We start from the raw sequence: 19,296 nt of genomic DNA on the forward strand, positions 1-19,296 counted from the left end.
CTTCTAAAAATAAGTATCTTTAAAAAATGTTTAAAAAACGTATAGTTTCATGACTTTTGACAAATGTGTACACTCATAAACATCACTCCAAACAAAATATAGACCATGTCTGCCATCCCAGAAAGTACCCTTCTACCTCTGAGTCAACTTCACCTCTCCCCCGCCCCCCCCGCAGAGATGACCACTATAATGATTTCTTTTTTTTTTTAAAGATTTTATTGATTTATTTGAGAGAGAGAGAGAGAGAAACAGCATGAGAGGGGAGAGGGTCAGAGGGAGAAGCAGGCTCCCCGCTGAGCCAGGAGCCTGATGTGGGACTCGATCCCAGGACTCCGGGATCATGACCTGAGCCGAAGGCAGTCACCCAACCGAGCCACCCAGGCGCCCCACTATAATGATTTCTGTTATCTCGGACTTGCTTTGCCTATTCTAGAGCTTTGTATAAGTGGACTCGTACTAAATGTACTCTTACGTGGGGCTTCTCGAATGTCTGTGAGATTCATCCATGCAGTCACGTGTATCACTAGTTTGTTCGGGAGCACCCGGGTAGCTCAGTCGATAAGCGTCTGCCTTCGGCTTGGGTCATGATCCCCGGGGTCCTGGGATCGAGCCCCACATCAGGCTCCCTGCTCAGCGGGGAGTCTGCTTCTCCCTCTGCCTGCCGCTCCCCCTGCTCGTGCTCTCTCTCTCTCACTGTTCAATAAATAAATAAAAATCTTTATAAAAATAATTTGTTCATTTTTTTATTCTTGAATAGTGTCCCATTGTACAAATATACTACAATTTGTTTATCCATTCACCCATTGGTGGAAATTTGAGCTCTTTCCACTTTGGGGTTATTATGCATAAAGCTCTACGAACATTCCCATACAAGTCATATTCAATGTTTTTATCATCATATCCCCACCACCTAGCACAGTGCCTGGCACTCAGTAAATACTCGTTGAGCAAATGAATAAATCTAATCCTCACATTGTCAGTTATAACTCTACCTCTCCTTCCTGCTTTGGATATTAGGATGCAAATGAGGAAGAGTGACCCAATTACAGAAACTCAACTACCCTCTTAATTTTCTAAAAAGTAGGTTGCAGGGTTTGTACTTTAAATATTACTAGCCATTCCTTGAACACACCTCACAACCAAACTTGTCACACAAGTGTGTGATGTCATATGCCACTGGTTGGATTTCCAGATTAAAAAATAGGACATAGAGTTAAATTTAAATTTCAAGGGGCACCTGGGTGGCTCAGTCAGTTAAGTGGCTGCCTTCAGCTCAGGTCATGATCCCAGGGTCCTGGGATCGAGTCCCGCATCAGGCTCCCTGCTCAGCGGGGAGCCTGCTTCTCCCTCTGCCTGCCTCTCTGCCTACTAGTGCTTCTATCTCTCTGTCAAATAAATAAATAAATAATCTTTAAAAAAATTTAAATTTCAGATAAACAACAAATGGATTTTTCCTATTATAAGTGTGTCCCAAATATTTATGCTAATTTGGGACACACTTATAAAAAGTGTTTCCTTGTTTTTCTGAAATTCAAATTTAACTCAGCTGCCTGCATTTTTGTTTGCTAAATCCGGTCACCCTATGTGTGAACTGTGGGACCTCTCGTCCTTAGGCCCTTTCCAGCCTTAAAGCTTAAAGATTCCTCACCTGCTCCCAGTGACTGACCCTAGGAAATGCTGTTTTTTCATAGCTGCTCAGTAAGTACTTACTGGCAAGGGAGAGGGAGGTATCTACTTTAAGAACATTATGGGTAACATTTAGTTTGTCTCTTTGTGTGCTAAGCATTTGCTTCGCAAATTCATTTTAAGGTCTCACTGAACAGTACATCCCTGTGGGCCCTGGTTCATTCTGGCTGGCTAGGGCTTTTCCAAGTGAAATCCAGCATGGCTGTTCTCCTCCCCACCCCCTGTCGCCATCAGCTGTTTGTGGATGTGTGTGAACACAGACAGATGTCGGATGGAAATGCCTTCCTGAACTACTCAGTAATGTCTGGTATCAGCGTCATCCTTAAAATAAAGTGTGGGTGACAAGTTCCACCTGGTAAGGAGCCAGCTCCCATAGATCACTTCCTTCTTTCCCCAGAGCCTTTCATTCATAAACTCAGAGGGAGCTGTTCTTAAAAAGCAAATGCACATTGAACACGGAACAAGACTCAGCTTGGTTTAATGTGCATATGTGTGTAAATTTCAATGAACAGGTTTTGTTTTAAAATTGCTCAAAGTGAAGCCAGACTCTCTGTATTATTAGCCTGAAGTTCGGAAACCTAGACGGATGCTAAAGGGGCGTGGCTTGTTAGGGGAACGCTAGCCATGGTCATGAATGTGGCCCCAGGAATAGTTCTGATTCAGCCAAAGAGGCCTCTCTGGGTTTCTGGGCCCCGAGACCACCCGCAACTGATAAAATGGCATCTCAGCATCTTGTATCACTTTTCCCTTTTAGAAGTTTAGCTGTGCACTGAAAAGAGAAACCCTGACTTTGAGTCTTCGCTTTGTAATTTAACTAGCAAGTGACACCAGCTCTCTGAGTTTCAGGTTTGTGTGGGGCTTTTATTCATCTGAAAAATGGACATATAAAAATTCTTCTTTTGTATGTTCCAAAAAGATTTATGAGAATCATATATGAAGGTTGTTTAGAAAGTGTAGAAATGATACAAGTAGTATTATTATAAGGCAAGTAGACCAATGTTGATTAAGAAAATGCAAAAGAAGAAAAAGCATACCTCTCTCTTGACCCTTATCTTTCTTTTCCTGACTCCTCAATTTTAGGCTAATTCCTGGAACTAGTGGCAGTGGTTCTGATGGAAAAACAACAATAACAACAACAAACAAGAGACAGAGAGTGAGGATACCGGAGTTCCTATCCCAGCTCTGACACTTGAACTTCCAATATGGAAGAAGTCACTGACAGCTCAGCCTCCATTTCCTCATCTTGGAAATGCAAATCAGTCACTGAGTGGGCCCCTGTGAGGTAGGGCAGGCACAGTGCTAGATGCTGGAACTATAAATAATACCAGCTAGCATATGTTGAGCATACCAGATGTGCCAGGCATTTTGCTAGGGACAGTATCCCTAACCTCATGAAACCTATGAAGTAAAATTTATACCTATTTTATAGTTCACAACATCGAGGCTTAGAGGGTTGGTTTTAAATTGATTTGCCTTATGGTGCATAAATCAAAGTCTTCAGTCTCAGAGGAACTTACTGTCTGGGAGGGTAGTTGAAGATAAAAAGAAATCATTGAAATATTGTGTATGGGTGTATGTTCCTACACATACCTGTACGTCTGAAATACCCATTTCAGACTTGTCGTAGGAAATCCAATGAGATTTGGTGTGAAAGGTGTTTTGAAGAAACCTCAAGTTACCAAAACGGAATAGTTCTGTTACGTTGTATGAAATCAGGATTGAACAACCATTTCAACCATTTACCAAGCTACTTCAAGGAGAAATTATTCTATTCCATTCTATCTCATTTTGCACTATGTAGAGTAGTAACAGGTCCTAGCCTCTCTATGGCATCACCTCTTCTTTCTTCCAAGATCCGGTCACAACTCAGAAACCCACACATTTCTTCAACTTCGCCAGAATCCATCATCTATTATTCTATTACGCTTTTCACTGCCTCTTACCCACTGCCTGCCTGTGCTCACTTCCCCCCTTAGGAAGCCTAGATTCCATGGTCCACCGTTACAATTCCTTTGTTCTCTACACCTTTGAATCCCTTGCCTTTCTTGTCCTTTAGCACTCTCACCTAACAGAACCCAGCTTTGATTAAATCCATTTCTTCCGCTAATCTGCATCTATACCCACATGGCTGAACAAGGCTAAAGAAAACCTCACAGTGTTGATAACTGGTGTTCCTTTAAGTTCATGACCACTCACCTCAAGTGGGCCCTTAGAGCTGCCTTACAGTCCTACCATGTTTCCCTGGTTCTCCTTTCTGAAATTGCTGTGGTCCAGATTGCCACATGGCTAAATCAGTTGGTGTGTTCTCATCCCGCATTTTGCTTGACTTATCAACAATTTAGCACAGTCTGTCACTCTTTTCCTACATTTCCTCCCTTGGTAGTATCATCTAGTCTTATGGCTTTATATACATACCCATGGTGGCAGAGACGGTGCTCACCAGATAATCCCTGTTCTCTCCTACTTTCCATGCTCTTAGGTCATCCACCGTGTCTAGTTCTTGCAAAGGGCAATATGAGCACATCAGGGGGGATTTCAGAGAAAGTATTAGCATCTGAGGGAGTGGAGTTGCTACACAGATGCAGCTTGAAAATCCAAGTCACCTTTGGGGGGGAGAAAAAAAGCCACTAAGGAGACCCACCTCTCCCTCATTGGATCGTGACATGAATAAAAAATAAACCTTAGTTGTTTTAAACCACTGAGATTTGGGGTTTGTGACTATAACAGAGTCGAGTCTGTACTGACCAAAGCACTACGTGTACATGTCCAAGCTAGTCATTCTCCCTGGGACTCCAGATTCCATAGCTAGCTGACCTACAGAATCTACTAGCCATCTGACTTCTCCACTTAGATGTCTGTTAGACATCTCAAAACCAGAATTCTCAAACGTATTTTTTAAGATTTTATTTATTTGCGAGAGAGAGAGCACAAGCAGGGGTGGGGGGAGGAACAGAGGGAGAGGGAGAAGCAGATCCTCGCTGAGCAGGGAGCCCGACGCCGGGCTCGATCCCAGGACCCCGAGATCATGACCTGAGCCAAAGGCAGATGCTTCACTGACTGAGCCACCCAGATGCCCTCAAAACCAGAATCCTTGACCTCCCTTTCAAAGTTGCTACTCCAACAGGAGATGTCACTCCTGGGCTCAAAATCATTTTTTAAAGTTTTCCTTTATAGTCCAGTTAGTGAACATACAGTGTAATATGAGTTTCAGGTGTACAATATAGTGCTCCAACACTTCCCTGCATCACCCTGTGCTCATCAGGACAAGTGCCCTCCTTAATCCCCATCACCTCGTTCCCCCATTCCCCCACCCACCTCCCCTCTAATAACCATCAGTGTGTTCTCTAGAGTTAAGAGTTTCCTTCTTGATTTGTCTCTCTGCCTCTCTTTTTTTCCCCTTTGCTCATGTGTTTCCAAAGGCAAAGTTCTTACAGTGGTCTCTAAAATCTTTCACGATCCGGCTCCTATTACATCTCTGAACTCATCATCATTTCTTTCACTTTTACTCCATCCCAGCACTCTGGCCTCCTTGCTGCGCAGCCAAAACATCAAGCATGTTCTCTCATCTCCCCCCTTGGCTCTTGCTCTTCCCTTTGCCTGGAACACTCTTTCCCCAGATTAACTACTTAGCTCACTCCCTCATTTTCTCTAGCAGGAGTCCTCAAACTTTTCTGTGCAGCAGAATCACCCAAAGTGCTTGTTAAAACAATAGGTTGCTAAGCCCCACTCTGAAGTTTATGATTGATTAGGTCTAGGAGGGGGCAATGATTTACATTTCTAACAGGTTTCCAGAGCTAATGACACTGGCCCAAGGGCCACGCTTAAAGAAATACTATTCTCTGCTCAGAAGTTACTGTATGAGGGCACCTGGGTGGCTCAGTCGGTTAAGCGTCTGCCTTCGGCTCAGGTCATGATCCTGGGGTCCTGGGATCGAGTCCCGAGTTGGGCTCCTTGCTCAGCGGGGATCCAGCTTCTCCCTCTCCCTCTGCCTGCCGCTTCCCCTGGTTGTGCTCTTTCTTTCCCTTTATCTCTCTCTCTCTGACAAATAAATAAAATCTTAAAACAAAACAAAATAAAATATTAAAAAAAAGAACTTCTGCCAGAAATCACTGAGAGGGAAAAATTGGCGCTGGGTCGGGGGTGGGGGTTGGAACGGGTCTTCACCAAGACCATGGTGTTTGAGCTGGCTTTTGAAAAATGCGTAGAAGTTTGGTTTGTGATAAATGGGAAAAGGGGGTAGGGAAGGCATTTTGGACAAGGGAACCAGCATCAGCAAATGGATAGATGTGATACTGGTGATAGATAGATACTGGTGCTATTAAAAATAGTACACGATCAATTATATGCAGACATCAACAAATCCAAATGGATGTCCTAACGAAGCTGAGTAGATATCAGCTGTAGACAAACTGGCATGGATATATCATTGCATCCCACTTGACTCTCAGCTCCAGAGGGAGGCCAGGGTGTTACAGAAATGCGAGAGTGTGGCATAGCTAATATCCATGTAATAATAATAACTGACACTGAGTGCTCACCATGAGCCAGGCACTGTGCTTTGCATGCTTTATCTTTTTTTTTTTTTTGGAAGATTTTATTTATTTCTTTGACAGAGAGAGACACAGTAAGAGAGGGAACATAAGCAAGGGGAGTGGGAGAGGGAGAAGCAGGCTTCCTGCTGAGCAGGGAGCCCGATGCGGGACTCGATCCCAGGACCCTGGGATCATGACCTGAGCCGAAGGCAGATGCTCAACGACCAAGCCACCCAGGTGCCCCCGTGCTTTATCTTATTGAATCCTCCAACCAACCCCTCGACGGCAGATGTTGTTGCCATTTCCATTTGACATTTTAAGTCACTTGTCTCAGATCAATCCCAACTAGGCTGGGATTTAAGCCTCTACAGATTCACTCCAGAGCTTATATGCTTATCCAAGGTACACTGTCCCAGGTAATGGCTAGAACGTAGGTCACCCCTCTAACACTATGGGAACACCCAGAGACGTAAAAATAGGTTGACCTTTCCCTTATCAACATCACTGTTTGGTTGAGGAAACAAGACTCAACCATGCAACCTCAGAAACATTGCAAGGACTGTCCCTCAGCAACATGTGACACTTGCCCAGTGGGTGGGCCTGCTATGTCATTTTGCTGAGCTGGAGTGCTCATGGAAGAAATGGAACTTGAACTTGGCCTTGAGAGGTATGGAATAGTGGGAAGAATGTGGAATTAGGATCTGAAGTGTGAGGGTTCACTCGCTAACAGTGTGATCAGGACCAAAGTTCTTTCCTTCAGGGTTCTTATCTGGAAAATGAGTGATGTGGATTAGACTACTAGTTCTTACCAGAAGTACCCTACTCCTAGGAGGTATTTTGGAAATTGTGAGGGCAGTTTTGGTTGTGAAAATGATTGGGGGGTGGCTCTTAGGTAGGAGCCAGGAATGGCGGGTGTTCGGCACACTATGAAGAATTGTCTTCAATTGGCTCAGTCGTTAAGTGTCTGCCTTCGGCTCAGGTCATGGTCCCAGGGTCCTGGGATCGAGCCCTGCATTGGGCTCCCTGCTCAGCCGGGAAGCCTGCTTCTCCTTCTCTCACTCCCCTGCTTGTGTTCCCTCTCTCACTGTGTCTCTCTCTGTCAAATAAATAAAATCTTAAAAAAAAAAAAAAAGACTTGTCTTGTATCTTGCCCTACCTTTAGAAGACCTCTGGACATTCATGAAAGTGAAAACTCTGTTTATAATTATCTGAGCCTAGAACATAGCATTACATCTCAAGATGAATTTTTCATGGTTTTGTTTTTACTGATTAAAGCTACACAATAAACAAAGGAAGTATTGAACTTTTTTTCCCCAGAACTTTACTGTGCATTATTACCATGGTAATAGCAACTGTATTCATGGTGCTTGAGTCACTGATACCACATCCCAGGGTCATTCTGCTTCAGCTGGCTGTCCCATTCGTAGTGATCCTGCACTGAGCTGCTAGCCTCTGACAGCTTCATCACGTCTTCTACCAAAGTGACGTATGGACATTTACAGATTAGAATATATATTGTTTCATTATAAACGACTTTCGTTTTTGCTTTACAACAGAGTTATGGCATAATATGTGCTATTTAAAGTACTGTTTACATCTTCATTATCACTGATTCCGATGAATTTCTTTTCAGGATAGCAAGAAAAGACAAGGAATACTTACAGTAAAAAAAAAAAAAAAAATGGTGCGCCAGTCTGATAGAATGAAGATCATCCTGTATTTGATGATCTCTCAGGGCCCTTCCAGTTCGAATTTTCTGTGGATGTAGGGAGGGGGTTGGGTTTGGAGAGGAAGCAGAGAGCATTCCAGGACGGGAATGACACCAGTGATGTGGCCTGGTGGAGCAGGGGTTGGAGGGTCTGCAGACAAGCCAGGAGAGGGAAGAAACTTCCTCAGAGCCTGGTCTTGTCATGTTCCCTGGAAGCCACTCCTTTCATTCCTCCCCGCCCTCACTGTAACTGAAGACTCCTGGGGGAACTGCCAGGGCCAGAATTACAGGAAATTGCCTTGTGGCCAGTGGGGCTTCTCTGGTTACTTCCCTCAGCGACCGAGGGCAGTGATGGCTTCCTGTCTGTTAGCTGGGTGTCTTTGCCTACTTGTTCGGCCGAGTTCCCAAGAAACCTTAGCTTCTGTCCCTTCCATTTTTGCCCAGCTCCCATGAATAGGATTTTATCCCCTGTCTTAGCCAGCTCCCTTGCTCCATACGAGTGATCTGGAAACGTTGGGTCCGTGACAGACAAATTTTGTGGGACACCCAAAAGGCATTGTTTGGACATAGGCCCTGTGTAGCTCCAAACGGATATCCAAACAGCTCTGGCAATGCCTGCTGAGTCCTCTCCCTTGAAGGGGGTGACTTGCATCATTTAGTAACATAATTGCTTTTCTCCTTACCAATTATATATGCTTGCTGAAGATGGCTTGGAAAATACAGAAATATATGTGGAAGCAAATACAAATTACCCATTACCCCATGAAATATAGTTCTCGGCAGGAGACAAAGGTGACAGCACAGGTGAAGGTCTGTCCCTCTGTTCTTTATGGTACACCAGCCCCCCCAACTCCTTCCCCCGCCACAGTGCCTCTTGATCTCACCCTTATGAATACTTGCCTGTCCTGTATACTATAAAATGGAAGGCAAACTGGAAAGTGTACAATAACACTTACCATGTCAAAGGCATATAAGAGATAAAATATCTCATATCAAGAAGGTGTTTGGAATCTAAAATAGCAATATTTTGTCAGAGCTCTGTCACCACTACCTTATTACTGAGGTGTTGCAGTGATAACGTGTTGTGGGAATGTCTAAAGAGATAAAAAACCATCTGAGAAATTCACAGTGCTCCCTGGGAATTAGGAAAAGACACAGTACAAAGAGGCAAGAATGATTAAGTATGAGGCAGGGCTCGTAAATGTGCCTTTCTCTTTTGAGAAAAAAAAAAAAGAACAGCCAACATTTAAACAAAAAAAGTTGGATGATACTAAATCCATCCCAGAGATAAAGCTCTTATTACAGATAATAGTTAGAATTTATGTTTTACTCCCTCCCCCCAAGGTGGATAGCGTCAGAATGGCAGTTTCCTTATTTCTGAACCCTTGCATTGAGGCTCTGGTAGACAGAGGACTTAGAAAACTCTAAGGCCAAGGGTTAAGGTCAGGGCTTTGGAGTTAGTCAGACCTGGGTTCAAATCCCAGCTCCATTCAGATGGTCATCAAAACGTTCGATGTGCCATCCGCTCTTTTCGACATTGGGGATATAACATTGGACAATATAGATAAGGTCGCTACTTACATGGAGCTTACATTCTAGTGGGGGCAGGAGAGAGAATGTTAATGTTGAAAAGAGAGCACAGTGATATGATTGGAAGGAACTGGGGTCTGCCTTAGGTTCAGTAGTCAGGAAAGGTGTCTCCGAGAGTAGACAATTGAACTAAGACCTGGTTGATGAAAAGAGGCCAGCAATAATAATAATAATAATAATAAAAAACCCCAACATCTAGGGGAAGAGCATTCCAGGCAGAAATAACAGGAAGGGCAAAGGCCCTGAGGCATAAACAGGCTTAAGTTTTTATAGAATGAAATACCAGTGTGATTGAAGCGGAGTCAGCCTGGGAGAGAGTGAGGAGATGAGGTTAGAGAGAGTCAGTGCTGGTCAGGTCACGCAGGGGCTTTGTAGAAATTCAGCTAGTAATCATCATCATCATCCTCATCATCAAGCAGATAAGAAAAAAGGAAGTTGAACAGTTGAGGGTATACTGTACGGTACCAAGTGAGGCATTTGGATCTGACTAACTGGGGCACAGGGGTGTTACTGTAAGGTTTGAATGATGTGTTGAAAGTAGAGCCTGAGGAGGACAGTTCCAAGAGCAGAGTACAGGGTGGCCATTTTCATCTATCATCATGTTTCTAGCACTCGAAATTTCTCTCAAGTTCTCTGCTATAGCTACTGCTTTCTCCATGAACACCAAATACACAAATCCAGTGTGACTCATGACGCCGTCAAATGAGATGATTAAGCCACTCTAAATTTACTTGGTTAGGAGGAGTGTAGCTAAGGGTTAGGTTCCCTGGGGCTACATCGCTTCTTTGTTCGCATGGTTTACTAACTTTTCTCTTTCTCTCTCTCTCTCTTTTTTTTTTAAATAGGGAGAGAAGAAGTCCTATGGAAAGCCATGTGGGGGCCAAGACTGCAGTGGGGGCTGGAAATGCTTTCCTGAGAAAGGCGCGAGAGTAAGTGGCTTCTTCCATTGCTGAAAGACACACAGTCAAAGGAGTTGTGATCTGACGTGTGCGTGTGCGTGTGCGTGTTTTCTTTAGAATTAAACTGCTTAGAATTTACTCTTGTGAATTCATGGAATAAGCAAAGTGATGAGGACCAGCTGCAAGGAGCTTTGCTAACCAGATGAGAGGCAGAACTAGGTTGGTCAAGGTCTCTGAGGGAGCAGGAAGAGGTTTCCTCCATTGACTTAATGCCAACGTTTTCTCAAGGTTTCATCTGGAATATTTCCAAAAGCCAATTAGGTTGTGAAGAACCAGATTATGTTTGTAGATAGATGTACATTTTCTTTTTTTTTTTTTAAAGATTTTATTTATTTATTTGACAGAGACAGAGACAGCGAGAACAGGAGCACAAGCAGGGGGAGTGGGAGAGGGAGAAGCAGGCTTCCCGCGGAGCAGGGAGCCCGATGTGGGGTTTGGTCCCAGGACCCTGGGATCATGACCTGAGCCGAAGGCAGACGCTTAACGACTGAGCCACCCAGGCACCCTAGATGTACATTTTCATAGCTCATTTTTAGCCACTTGGTCCTTCTCTCTGGGGAACAAGCAGTCCACTGGTTATCTACACAACGGGGATGTGAGCACTGCTTAAGCTCCCTCTCTCTCTCTGACAAATAAATAAAAATCTTAAAAAAAAAAAAGTTTCCAAGGTAGCCTTAAAGCCCAAAAATCCAGGTGACTGCCCATAAAAAATGATTTGTAGATATTATATTAGAAGCTAGGATTTGTTTAAAAACGTTCTGGGATATATTCAGTGTCTTGGTCCTTATTGGCAAATTGCAGGGAGTACAGTGTGTTAGCAGAGTGTTTCCATCAGCCCTTGTGTATGCATATGGGAAGCATTGCCCCAGATGATTTGTACCCCTGACTCTCACAGAATAAACTGACATCTTTAGTGTAACTCGGAAAAAAAGCATTCGAGGGGGTTCCATTTTTACAAAATGAAATATAATCTATGTCCCCGGGATTTATAGCCATCCTGTAGAATTCAGATCTTCTGACTTGCAGCATTGTGTCTGCACTCTGATCACATTCAAAAACGCCTAAGAGCTTACACTGTCAAAGGAAGGGAGCATAAATAGGTCAACCAGACCCTCAAAAACATGGCCAAACAGGAAACAGAGTGGCCACTCCACCTTCTCTTTCATTATCTTCCATTTGGAGTAAAGTGAAATATCAAACTATGCCAGAATTTGAAGGAAGAGAAAAAGCCATCTCCTCATCAAAAGGGACCAGACCCATTATACATTAAAGGCATAGACTTAGAGAATCCTAAGATATCAGAAAGAGACAGTGTCTTAGTGAGCTTCTCATCTTATCCACTGATTGTATAGAGAAAGCAGACTCTGAGAAGGAAAATGAATTCCCGGGGTCACACAGCAAATTGATGACAGATTCAGACTATTACCCGGGTCCTTTGATTTCTTGCCTATTTACTTTTACCCACTGTTGCCTCCCGGAGAAGTCATGTTCACTATAGCCACCAAGGCGCATGCCTCTGCCTCTGATCTTCAACCAGGAAACACTTTAGAAGAAAGATAGTTCTATAATAAATATATGAATACATTCTTAAACAACATGCAAGCAATAGAAGTGAAGCAGAAGTGTCCTTTGAGACTCCAGTCCCCCTGTTGTCTTTCCGGTCTTTTCCTGGACATAATCAGAGATACGTAGAAATATGAATAAAAATACTTTCATTTTCTGGTTTGTTTGTTTGTTTTTTCCAAACTACAATCATAAGTATATATTCTGTGCCTTGTTTTGTTTTGGGTGTTTTTTTTTAGCCATTTAATATGTCCTTAAGATCTTTTTCTCTCCCCCATTGTTTAATCCAGCCATTCATTCCCCTTTTGATGAACACTTAGGTTGTTTCCAAATGTTTCCTGTTTTAAAAAGTGGCAGTGCCCCAGTGGAAATCCACAAACAGACCTTCTTGTACTTATAGGATCAGAATTTCCAGATACAAGGTAATAAAGATTTTTAACTCTCAAAGCTAGTGCTCACTTACCCCACAAAAAACTCCAATTTACACTCCCATCAGCACTGTACAGGAGTGCCCACCTGTCTATGCCCTTGCCCACATTTGATATTCTTGCTAATATGGGTGAAAATCCTCCCGATTCCCAGACTACATGTGAGTTTAAGCGTCTTTTCCCATATTCATGGAACATGTGTATTTCTTCTGTGAATTTCCTGGACATGTCCTCTGCCCACTTTCATAATGAGTGATTCTGACTGACTTACCTTTCCTCTGCAAAGATATCATAAATAAAAAATAGCCCAAGTGGAAGCGGATGAGATTTGCAGTTTGCTGCAAAAGGGCATTTCCTGGCAGATTGTAGAGGACAGGAGGCAAGTCAGTCAGACCCCGCCACCAGGGAACTGCGAAGCAGATCCGGGCTGTTGGTTGGGGGTGCAGAGCCTTTAAAAGTAGAAAATCTTATTATATATCTGAACAGAAGTTAGTCCCACACCAGACAAACATGCCAAAGATGACCACATTGTTTAACCTCTGGCTGAGAGTTTGATCTTTGAAGATGGAAGGCAGTGGATTTCCTCAGTAAGGAGCTTTCATTTGGCTTCCAAGCATCTGGAGCCCTCGTCTGTCTTCTCGTTTGGAAACATGAGTGGCTGAAGGGCTGCAGGACTGGGGAAAATAGAATATCACTGCACTGATTCTTTTTTCTCAATATTTAAAAGGTTCAGAGCCCACCCAGTTAAACGTTAAACATGATCCTAGAGTTTGTGAAGTCTGTAGTTGCTGGGAACGTTTGTCCAGGTTACTGAACCAGACCAAGCTGTAATTCATGAGTCAAGACCAGGGATGTCCTATTTCCCAGATAGATCAGGAGGCCGGTGCGCGTGAGGCAGACCCTGTGAGCGCGGATGCTTGAAGCTACCCCGGCCACCGGGTCCCTTTGCGTCATTCTCTCTACCCCCCTGCGTTCCCAGGGCCAAGCAGGATTGTTTAAACTGGCTCTAGCACTGTTGACCCTGCAGGACAGCCCCTCAGTACCCCTTTTGTGCAGATGTCAGAAAGATTTGAGACTGTTTTCCTTAGCTGAGCAGCGGGCCCCATTTAGATTTCAAGCTGTTCCCTTCGAGCTCTGCGAGCTGGGAGGGGAATGGAACGTCGGGGTCACCCCTGAGATATGCCGCAGCCCTTGGCAGGCCTGCCTCCTGCCTTGGGGAAACATCAAGTACATAGCTTGCTGGGCAGTGTGTACTTTTCCTTTGCCAAAGGCCTCTTGAACTGACTAGGACATTTACACAACACCTAATGCTCCTGCACAACGGCAAACCAACCCCCTTCTGGCTTACGTGCTCTCGAACTGCCTCCTCGAGGGTTTGCCCTGCCTGGTAAAAGGCCTTTGCTTAGGGGCGCCTAGGTGGCTCAGATGGTTGAGTGTCTGCTTTCGGCTCAGGTCACCATCTCCAGGTGCTGGGATCGAGCCCCACGTCGAGCTTCCAGCTCTGCGGGGAGTCTGCTTCTCCCTCTGCCTCTCCCCCTGCTTGTGCTCTCTCTGTCTTTAATAAATAAAAAAATCTAAAAAAAAAAAAAAGCCTCTGCCTAACATTGGTGTACTGCTTTGGTACTTTTCCAAAGCATCTTCTCTCAGGGTCCGTATTATCTCTATGCCGCAAGTGTCTTGGCCAAGCTCACTAGCCTGACAGTGGCGAAACTTACTTAGCCTCCCTCAGGAGAATGTCAACTTTAAAAGATAGCATACCTGCTAATGTTAAAGAAAGGGTTTCTTTTCTTCTCCCTGGACACTGAAATTTGGACTTCACGATTTGATTTTCAGTTTTCTTTCTGGGCAGGGGGTGGGGGTATGTTTTATTAACTCGGAGAACCATTCTTTGGAGTTTTTCTCTTCCCTAGTATATTTTTTTGGTGGGGGTGCATTAGATTGAACAAAAAAATACCCCTTTTCCATCTCCACCTCTTCCCATTTTTTTCCCTACTGGATTTGCAAGTTGTCTCTGCATTGTACTGCATCGGTGTGTGCTTGAGTTGGGAGCTGGTGGGACTGTGTGTTTTGTTCCAAGCCTGCTGTATTCCTTAATACGATTTCAGACTTTTCCCTGTTTTTGCAGTGTTCTGGCTGGCATTTATATACAGCACGGTGAGCTCCAAATTATGCATGCCACCTAAAGGAGCATTGTCACAGATAATCCCAAACCGTGGGGAATATTGGGATTCCCCCCCCTTCCCATAAAGGCTGTTTGTCCCTCTTTTACCGCTGTGTCCTAGCTAGAGAGTTTCACGTGAAACACCCCAGGTCTTTTATCTCCTCATCTGCAGCCTGCTTCCTGCTTCTCCTCTGTAAAAAAACTGTGTGTTTCCCATGAATTCCAGGCCCAGATGCATTGACCACTAGTTTTGTTTCTTGGGTTTGGTTTGGTTTGGTTTAGTTTTGTTTGACTCTCCTCCTGCAAATAGCTGGCGTTCCCCGTGCCAGCAGACCGGTGCCATAGCTACCCGGAGGCCTTTCCATTGGCTCCTGATTTGGGCAATTTTGGTGGCCATCTTTCCCTTCTCCCTGTGTGCCCACCCCCCGACGCCCTTACCCTGACCGACCACTACCATGCACACCAGTGTCCTTATCCTCCACCGCTCCCAAGGCGAAGCTTATGTTGCTCGTGAGCTCCTTGGGTGGCCGGGCCGTGCTCCAGGCGCCTGTACTGAAGCCGATTGCCTTCATTGCCCACCCACTCCTCGGCTCTCCGCGGGCTGGCCTCGCTGCGAACACGGGGCCCCAGTAACCTGCTGGTTGCCAGATCCAAATGGACATTCTTCATTCTTTATCTCCCGTCGCCTCTCTGCCGCCCGAGACACCTCCTTCCTGAAACGCTCTGTTCCCTTGGATCTCATGATGTTCTTCTCTCCTCGTGTTTTTCCTACTCTCACTGGGACCCCCCAGGGTTTTGTCCTCATCCTGCTACTCTGCTCATGAGAGGCCTCTCTTAGGGTGGTTTCATAGATGCCAGGGATTTCCTCTGCCACCCATGCAATGATAAATATTAAATCTCTACCTTTAGCTCACACCTTTCTCCTTAGTTTCAGGTCAGCATAGTCAATTTCTTTTTTATTACTATTATTTTTTTAAAGATTGTATGTATTTATTTGACAGGGAGAGAGAAAGAGAGAAAATAAGCAGGCAGAAGGAGAGAGAGAAGCAGACTCCCCGAGGAGCAGGGAGCCCGATGCGGGGCTCGATCCCAGGACCCTGGGACCATGACCTGAGCCGAAGGCAGACGCTTAACTGACTGAGCCACCCAGGTGCCCCTGGTGTGGTCAATTTCTTATTGGCTATCTCTACTTGGGTTTTTACTAGCACCACAACCATGTCTCATACAGAATTCCGCTATCACCTCCCACCAGACATGCCCCTTCCTAAGTCTTAGCTGCCTTCTCTATCTCAGCAAATGGCACCACCACGCACTTTATTGCTCAAGCCAGAAACCTTTCTCCACCGCCACCTCCAGTTCATCATCACATCCTGTCCGTTTATCTTCCGAAACAAAGCCCAAATCCATCCACCCGTCTCCATACTTATTTGTCCAGTCCAGGTCCGTATATTGTCTTGCCTGAATTACCCTATGAGCCCCCAGACTGGTCCTCCAACCACCAGTCTCACTCTCTCCCAGCTGTTCGCCACTCTGCTGTTATAATCTTTCCAGAACATAAATAATGATCCTGAAACTCTTGCTCAAAATCCTTCAGTGGCTCCCGGTAGATCTCACAGTAAAATCTTAGCTCTAGTAGGCTTAGGAAGTCCTCTGTGGCCGGGTGCTTGACTGCCTCTCCCACATCAGTTCTCACCACCAGGAGCCTCCTCCTTCAGAAAGCACAACCAAACCAGACACATGAACCGAGCTCTTTACAGTTCACAGAACCTGCTATGCTTTTAAGCAGGGCTCCGGGTTTTATACCTGCCACTCCATTTCCATGTACTCTCCTTCCACTGGGTCCGCCCTCTCTCTGCTGGCTTGCTTCTGTTTACCCATCCTTTGAAACCGAACGCAGGCTTCACCTCCATGTGGAGCCTTCTGTGATCTGCAAGGCTGAGGTTATCTCCTTTCTCACTATTCCTCTCATGCTGGACCATAGCTGAACCATTGACTTGTCTGTTCTCCACTAGCTTAGGAACTCCTAAAGGGTAGAGGCTGGGTCTTTTTAGATTCTGTGGGGCCGATAGACACTACAAACTGTTTTGTGAAGGACTGACCAATTGACCCACCAATGGGGTTGGGTAGGGGTCCAGCCTTACTCTCCACAACCTGGATTAGCTGTGAGGTTGCTGTGAAGCAGATGAGAGTCCCCTGTCTCAGGGGGAGTCCCTTCTGCTAAAAGAAGGCAAGGAGCCAGGGCAGTCATTTCCATATTGTTTCTAGATCCTGTTAGCTGTAAGCTGCCCCCCACCCCGCACCCTGCTCTTTCCCACACTCTGGTTCCTATAGCTTGCTTTGGGGTTTTGTTATTTAGGTGCAGGATAATTGACGATAAGGTTAAAATGTAGTGTCTCTGCACCAAATCAAGGTGCACTCATAGCCCGGCAGATGTTTGTGGTTATCTTAATCCCTTCTTTGATCATTCTGGGGCAGTATGGGGTTTGTAGAATATATTATCCATACTAGTGAGGGAGGCTTCTGTTAGAAAGGAGCCAAGGAGCCAGAGGAGGAGATAATACACAGTCGTGGAGTCAAGAGCACCCCTTTAGATATCCAGAGACCCCAGTGCCAGGCCGGAGTTTTGCTAACTGGGTGACTTGGGCTGATGCTTCCCCTTCTCAGGGTCTCAGTTTACCTCTAAGTAAAATGAAGGGTTTGTGCTGGGTAATCTCAAAGAACCCACTGGCTCTGATCATCTAAGTCAGACACCGTTACTATACTGCACCGTGACAGTCCCTTGCCCCCGGGGTGTCTTATCATGCTTTCTAGTGTTGCAGGGAGATATGGAAGGCGATGTCTGACAGTGCCCTACCCTTTGGAGTGGTGTCTTGGCAGCTGCCTCTGATGTAAATCAATTGCTGGGGCGTTTTACTGCCGATGCTGGAAGCTTCTCACAGCTGAAGCTGCACTCCTGCGGGAATGTGCGGCCCTCCCCGCTCCTTGGTCATCTGACTGGTGTGATTTGAAGAGAACCACAGGGATGTCTCCTCACCACCCATGCCCCCCAAATATCTTCCCTGCCTTGCCCGGGAATTCTTTCTTCCCACAGTTCTGGCTTCACGGACTCACTCTTTAGCTTAAGCATTGCTTGATCCTTGCACTGCTTGAATACATTACATATGCCATTCTGATGAAAGGAAGCAGGGTCCCCCCTGCATCCCTGGGGAGGAGTTGTGAGCACAGATCTCTAGAGACCGCTCGGTTTTCCTTGGACTGGCCCGCTGAGCCATATGTCAGAGACATTGGCTGTCAAGACATGGGCAAGCATCCTGCATGCCAGTGTGTGACATATTGTCTCCTCGTAGAGTCTGCCATCATCTTCCCTTGCCAGCTGGTTACCCTTTTCCTAACTTCCTCCTTTGGCCATCCATGCTTCCCTCCCTCTTGCTCCGGCATCTCTAGCTCTCCATCCCTCCTTCCTGTTGTCCCCGCCATGGCGTCCTCACCCACTTCCTCCCCTCTGCTTTCAGGTGCCTAGGATCACTTCCTGTTTCACTAGTCCATTTTTGGCCATCCATCAAAAGGCATGTCCTCATGCAGGATATTAAAACTTGGGATTTGTTGGGGCGCCTGGGTGGCTCAGTCGTTAAGCATCTGCACTTGGCTCAGGTCATGATCCCAGGGTCCCGGGATCGAGCCCCGCATCAGGCTCCCTGCTCAGCAGGGAGTCTGCTTCTCTCTCTGCTGCTCCCCCGGCTTGTGCTCTCTCTCTCTCTCTGTCAAATAAATAAATAAAATCTTTTTTTAAAAACTTGGGATTTGTTTAAAAACATTATGGGATAGGACGCCTGGGTGGCTCAGTCAAGGGTCTACCTTCAGCTCAGGTCATGATTCCAGAGTCCTGGGATCGAGTCCCGCGTCAGGCTCCCTGCTCAGTGGGGAGTCTGCTTCCTTGTCCTTCCCCTGGCTTGTGCTCTCTCTCTCTCAAATAAAGAAATAAAATCTTTTAAAAATCATTATGAGATATAGTCAGTGTCTTGTTCCTTCTTGGCAAATGGCAGTGAGCACAGTGCACTGGCAGAATATTTCCATCAGCCTACAGCAGCAGGATGTCAGAAAGAGTTGCTGTGATGGACTTTATAGAAGCATACCCACTTATCCAGAGATTCTCACGCTCAGAGCCTGGATCAGTGGGCTCCAAAATTGGGGGAAGGAGGGAGTGCCATGTACACAAGTTAGTCCATTGGCAGTTTAAAAGAAAATACTACAACTCCCCATTTAAATTGAGAATGTCTAGAAAGCAATTAAGATTTGGATTGAATTATTTAATTTATGTAAAGTGCTTACAACAGTGTGCGGTACACTGAGCACCATGTGAGTGTTAGCCATTATTACTGCTATTATGAAGCCTGTCGAATATGTGGTGCATATACTGTCCCCGGCACCCTCATCCGGTGGGTCCATCTTTGGCTTTCCCGTTGCATATGCCCCATAAGGTATTCTGAGGGAAGAGTGGGAGCCCACAAGACAGGAGTGGTGATGCTGGGGCCCTCACATTTTTTTCCCCTGGACCTATACCAGAGATGTTGCTACTTCCTTGGGCCCAGTTAAGTGGATTTATGGATTATATTCTCTAGCTACATTAACCCTTACAAAATGGGTAAGTGGCTTAAGAAAATTCCTGCAA

At 45.4% G+C, this 19,296-nt stretch overlaps 1 protein-coding gene across 4 annotated transcripts in view; it reads left to right on the forward strand.

The window, feature by feature from the left end:
* The window catches only part of COL4A6 (collagen type IV alpha 6 chain), a 268,983-nt gene that overhangs the window by 115,376 nt on the left and 134,311 nt on the right, over nucleotides 1-19,296 (forward strand). For all 4 annotated transcript variants that reach the window (XM_027609383.1, XM_027609384.1, XM_027609386.1 and 1 more), the window contains one exon: nucleotides 10,362-10,445. In XM_027609383.1, the coding sequence (XP_027465184.1) occupies nucleotides 10,362-10,445 (84 nt within the window). The remainder of the gene's footprint in view (nucleotides 1-10,361; nucleotides 10,446-19,296) is intronic.

Source organism: Zalophus californianus, chromosome X (genome assembly GCF_009762305.2).
Source record: "Zalophus californianus isolate mZalCal1 chromosome X, mZalCal1.pri.v2, whole genome shotgun sequence".
NCBI classification, from domain to species: Eukaryota; Metazoa; Chordata; class Mammalia; order Carnivora; family Otariidae; genus Zalophus; species Zalophus californianus.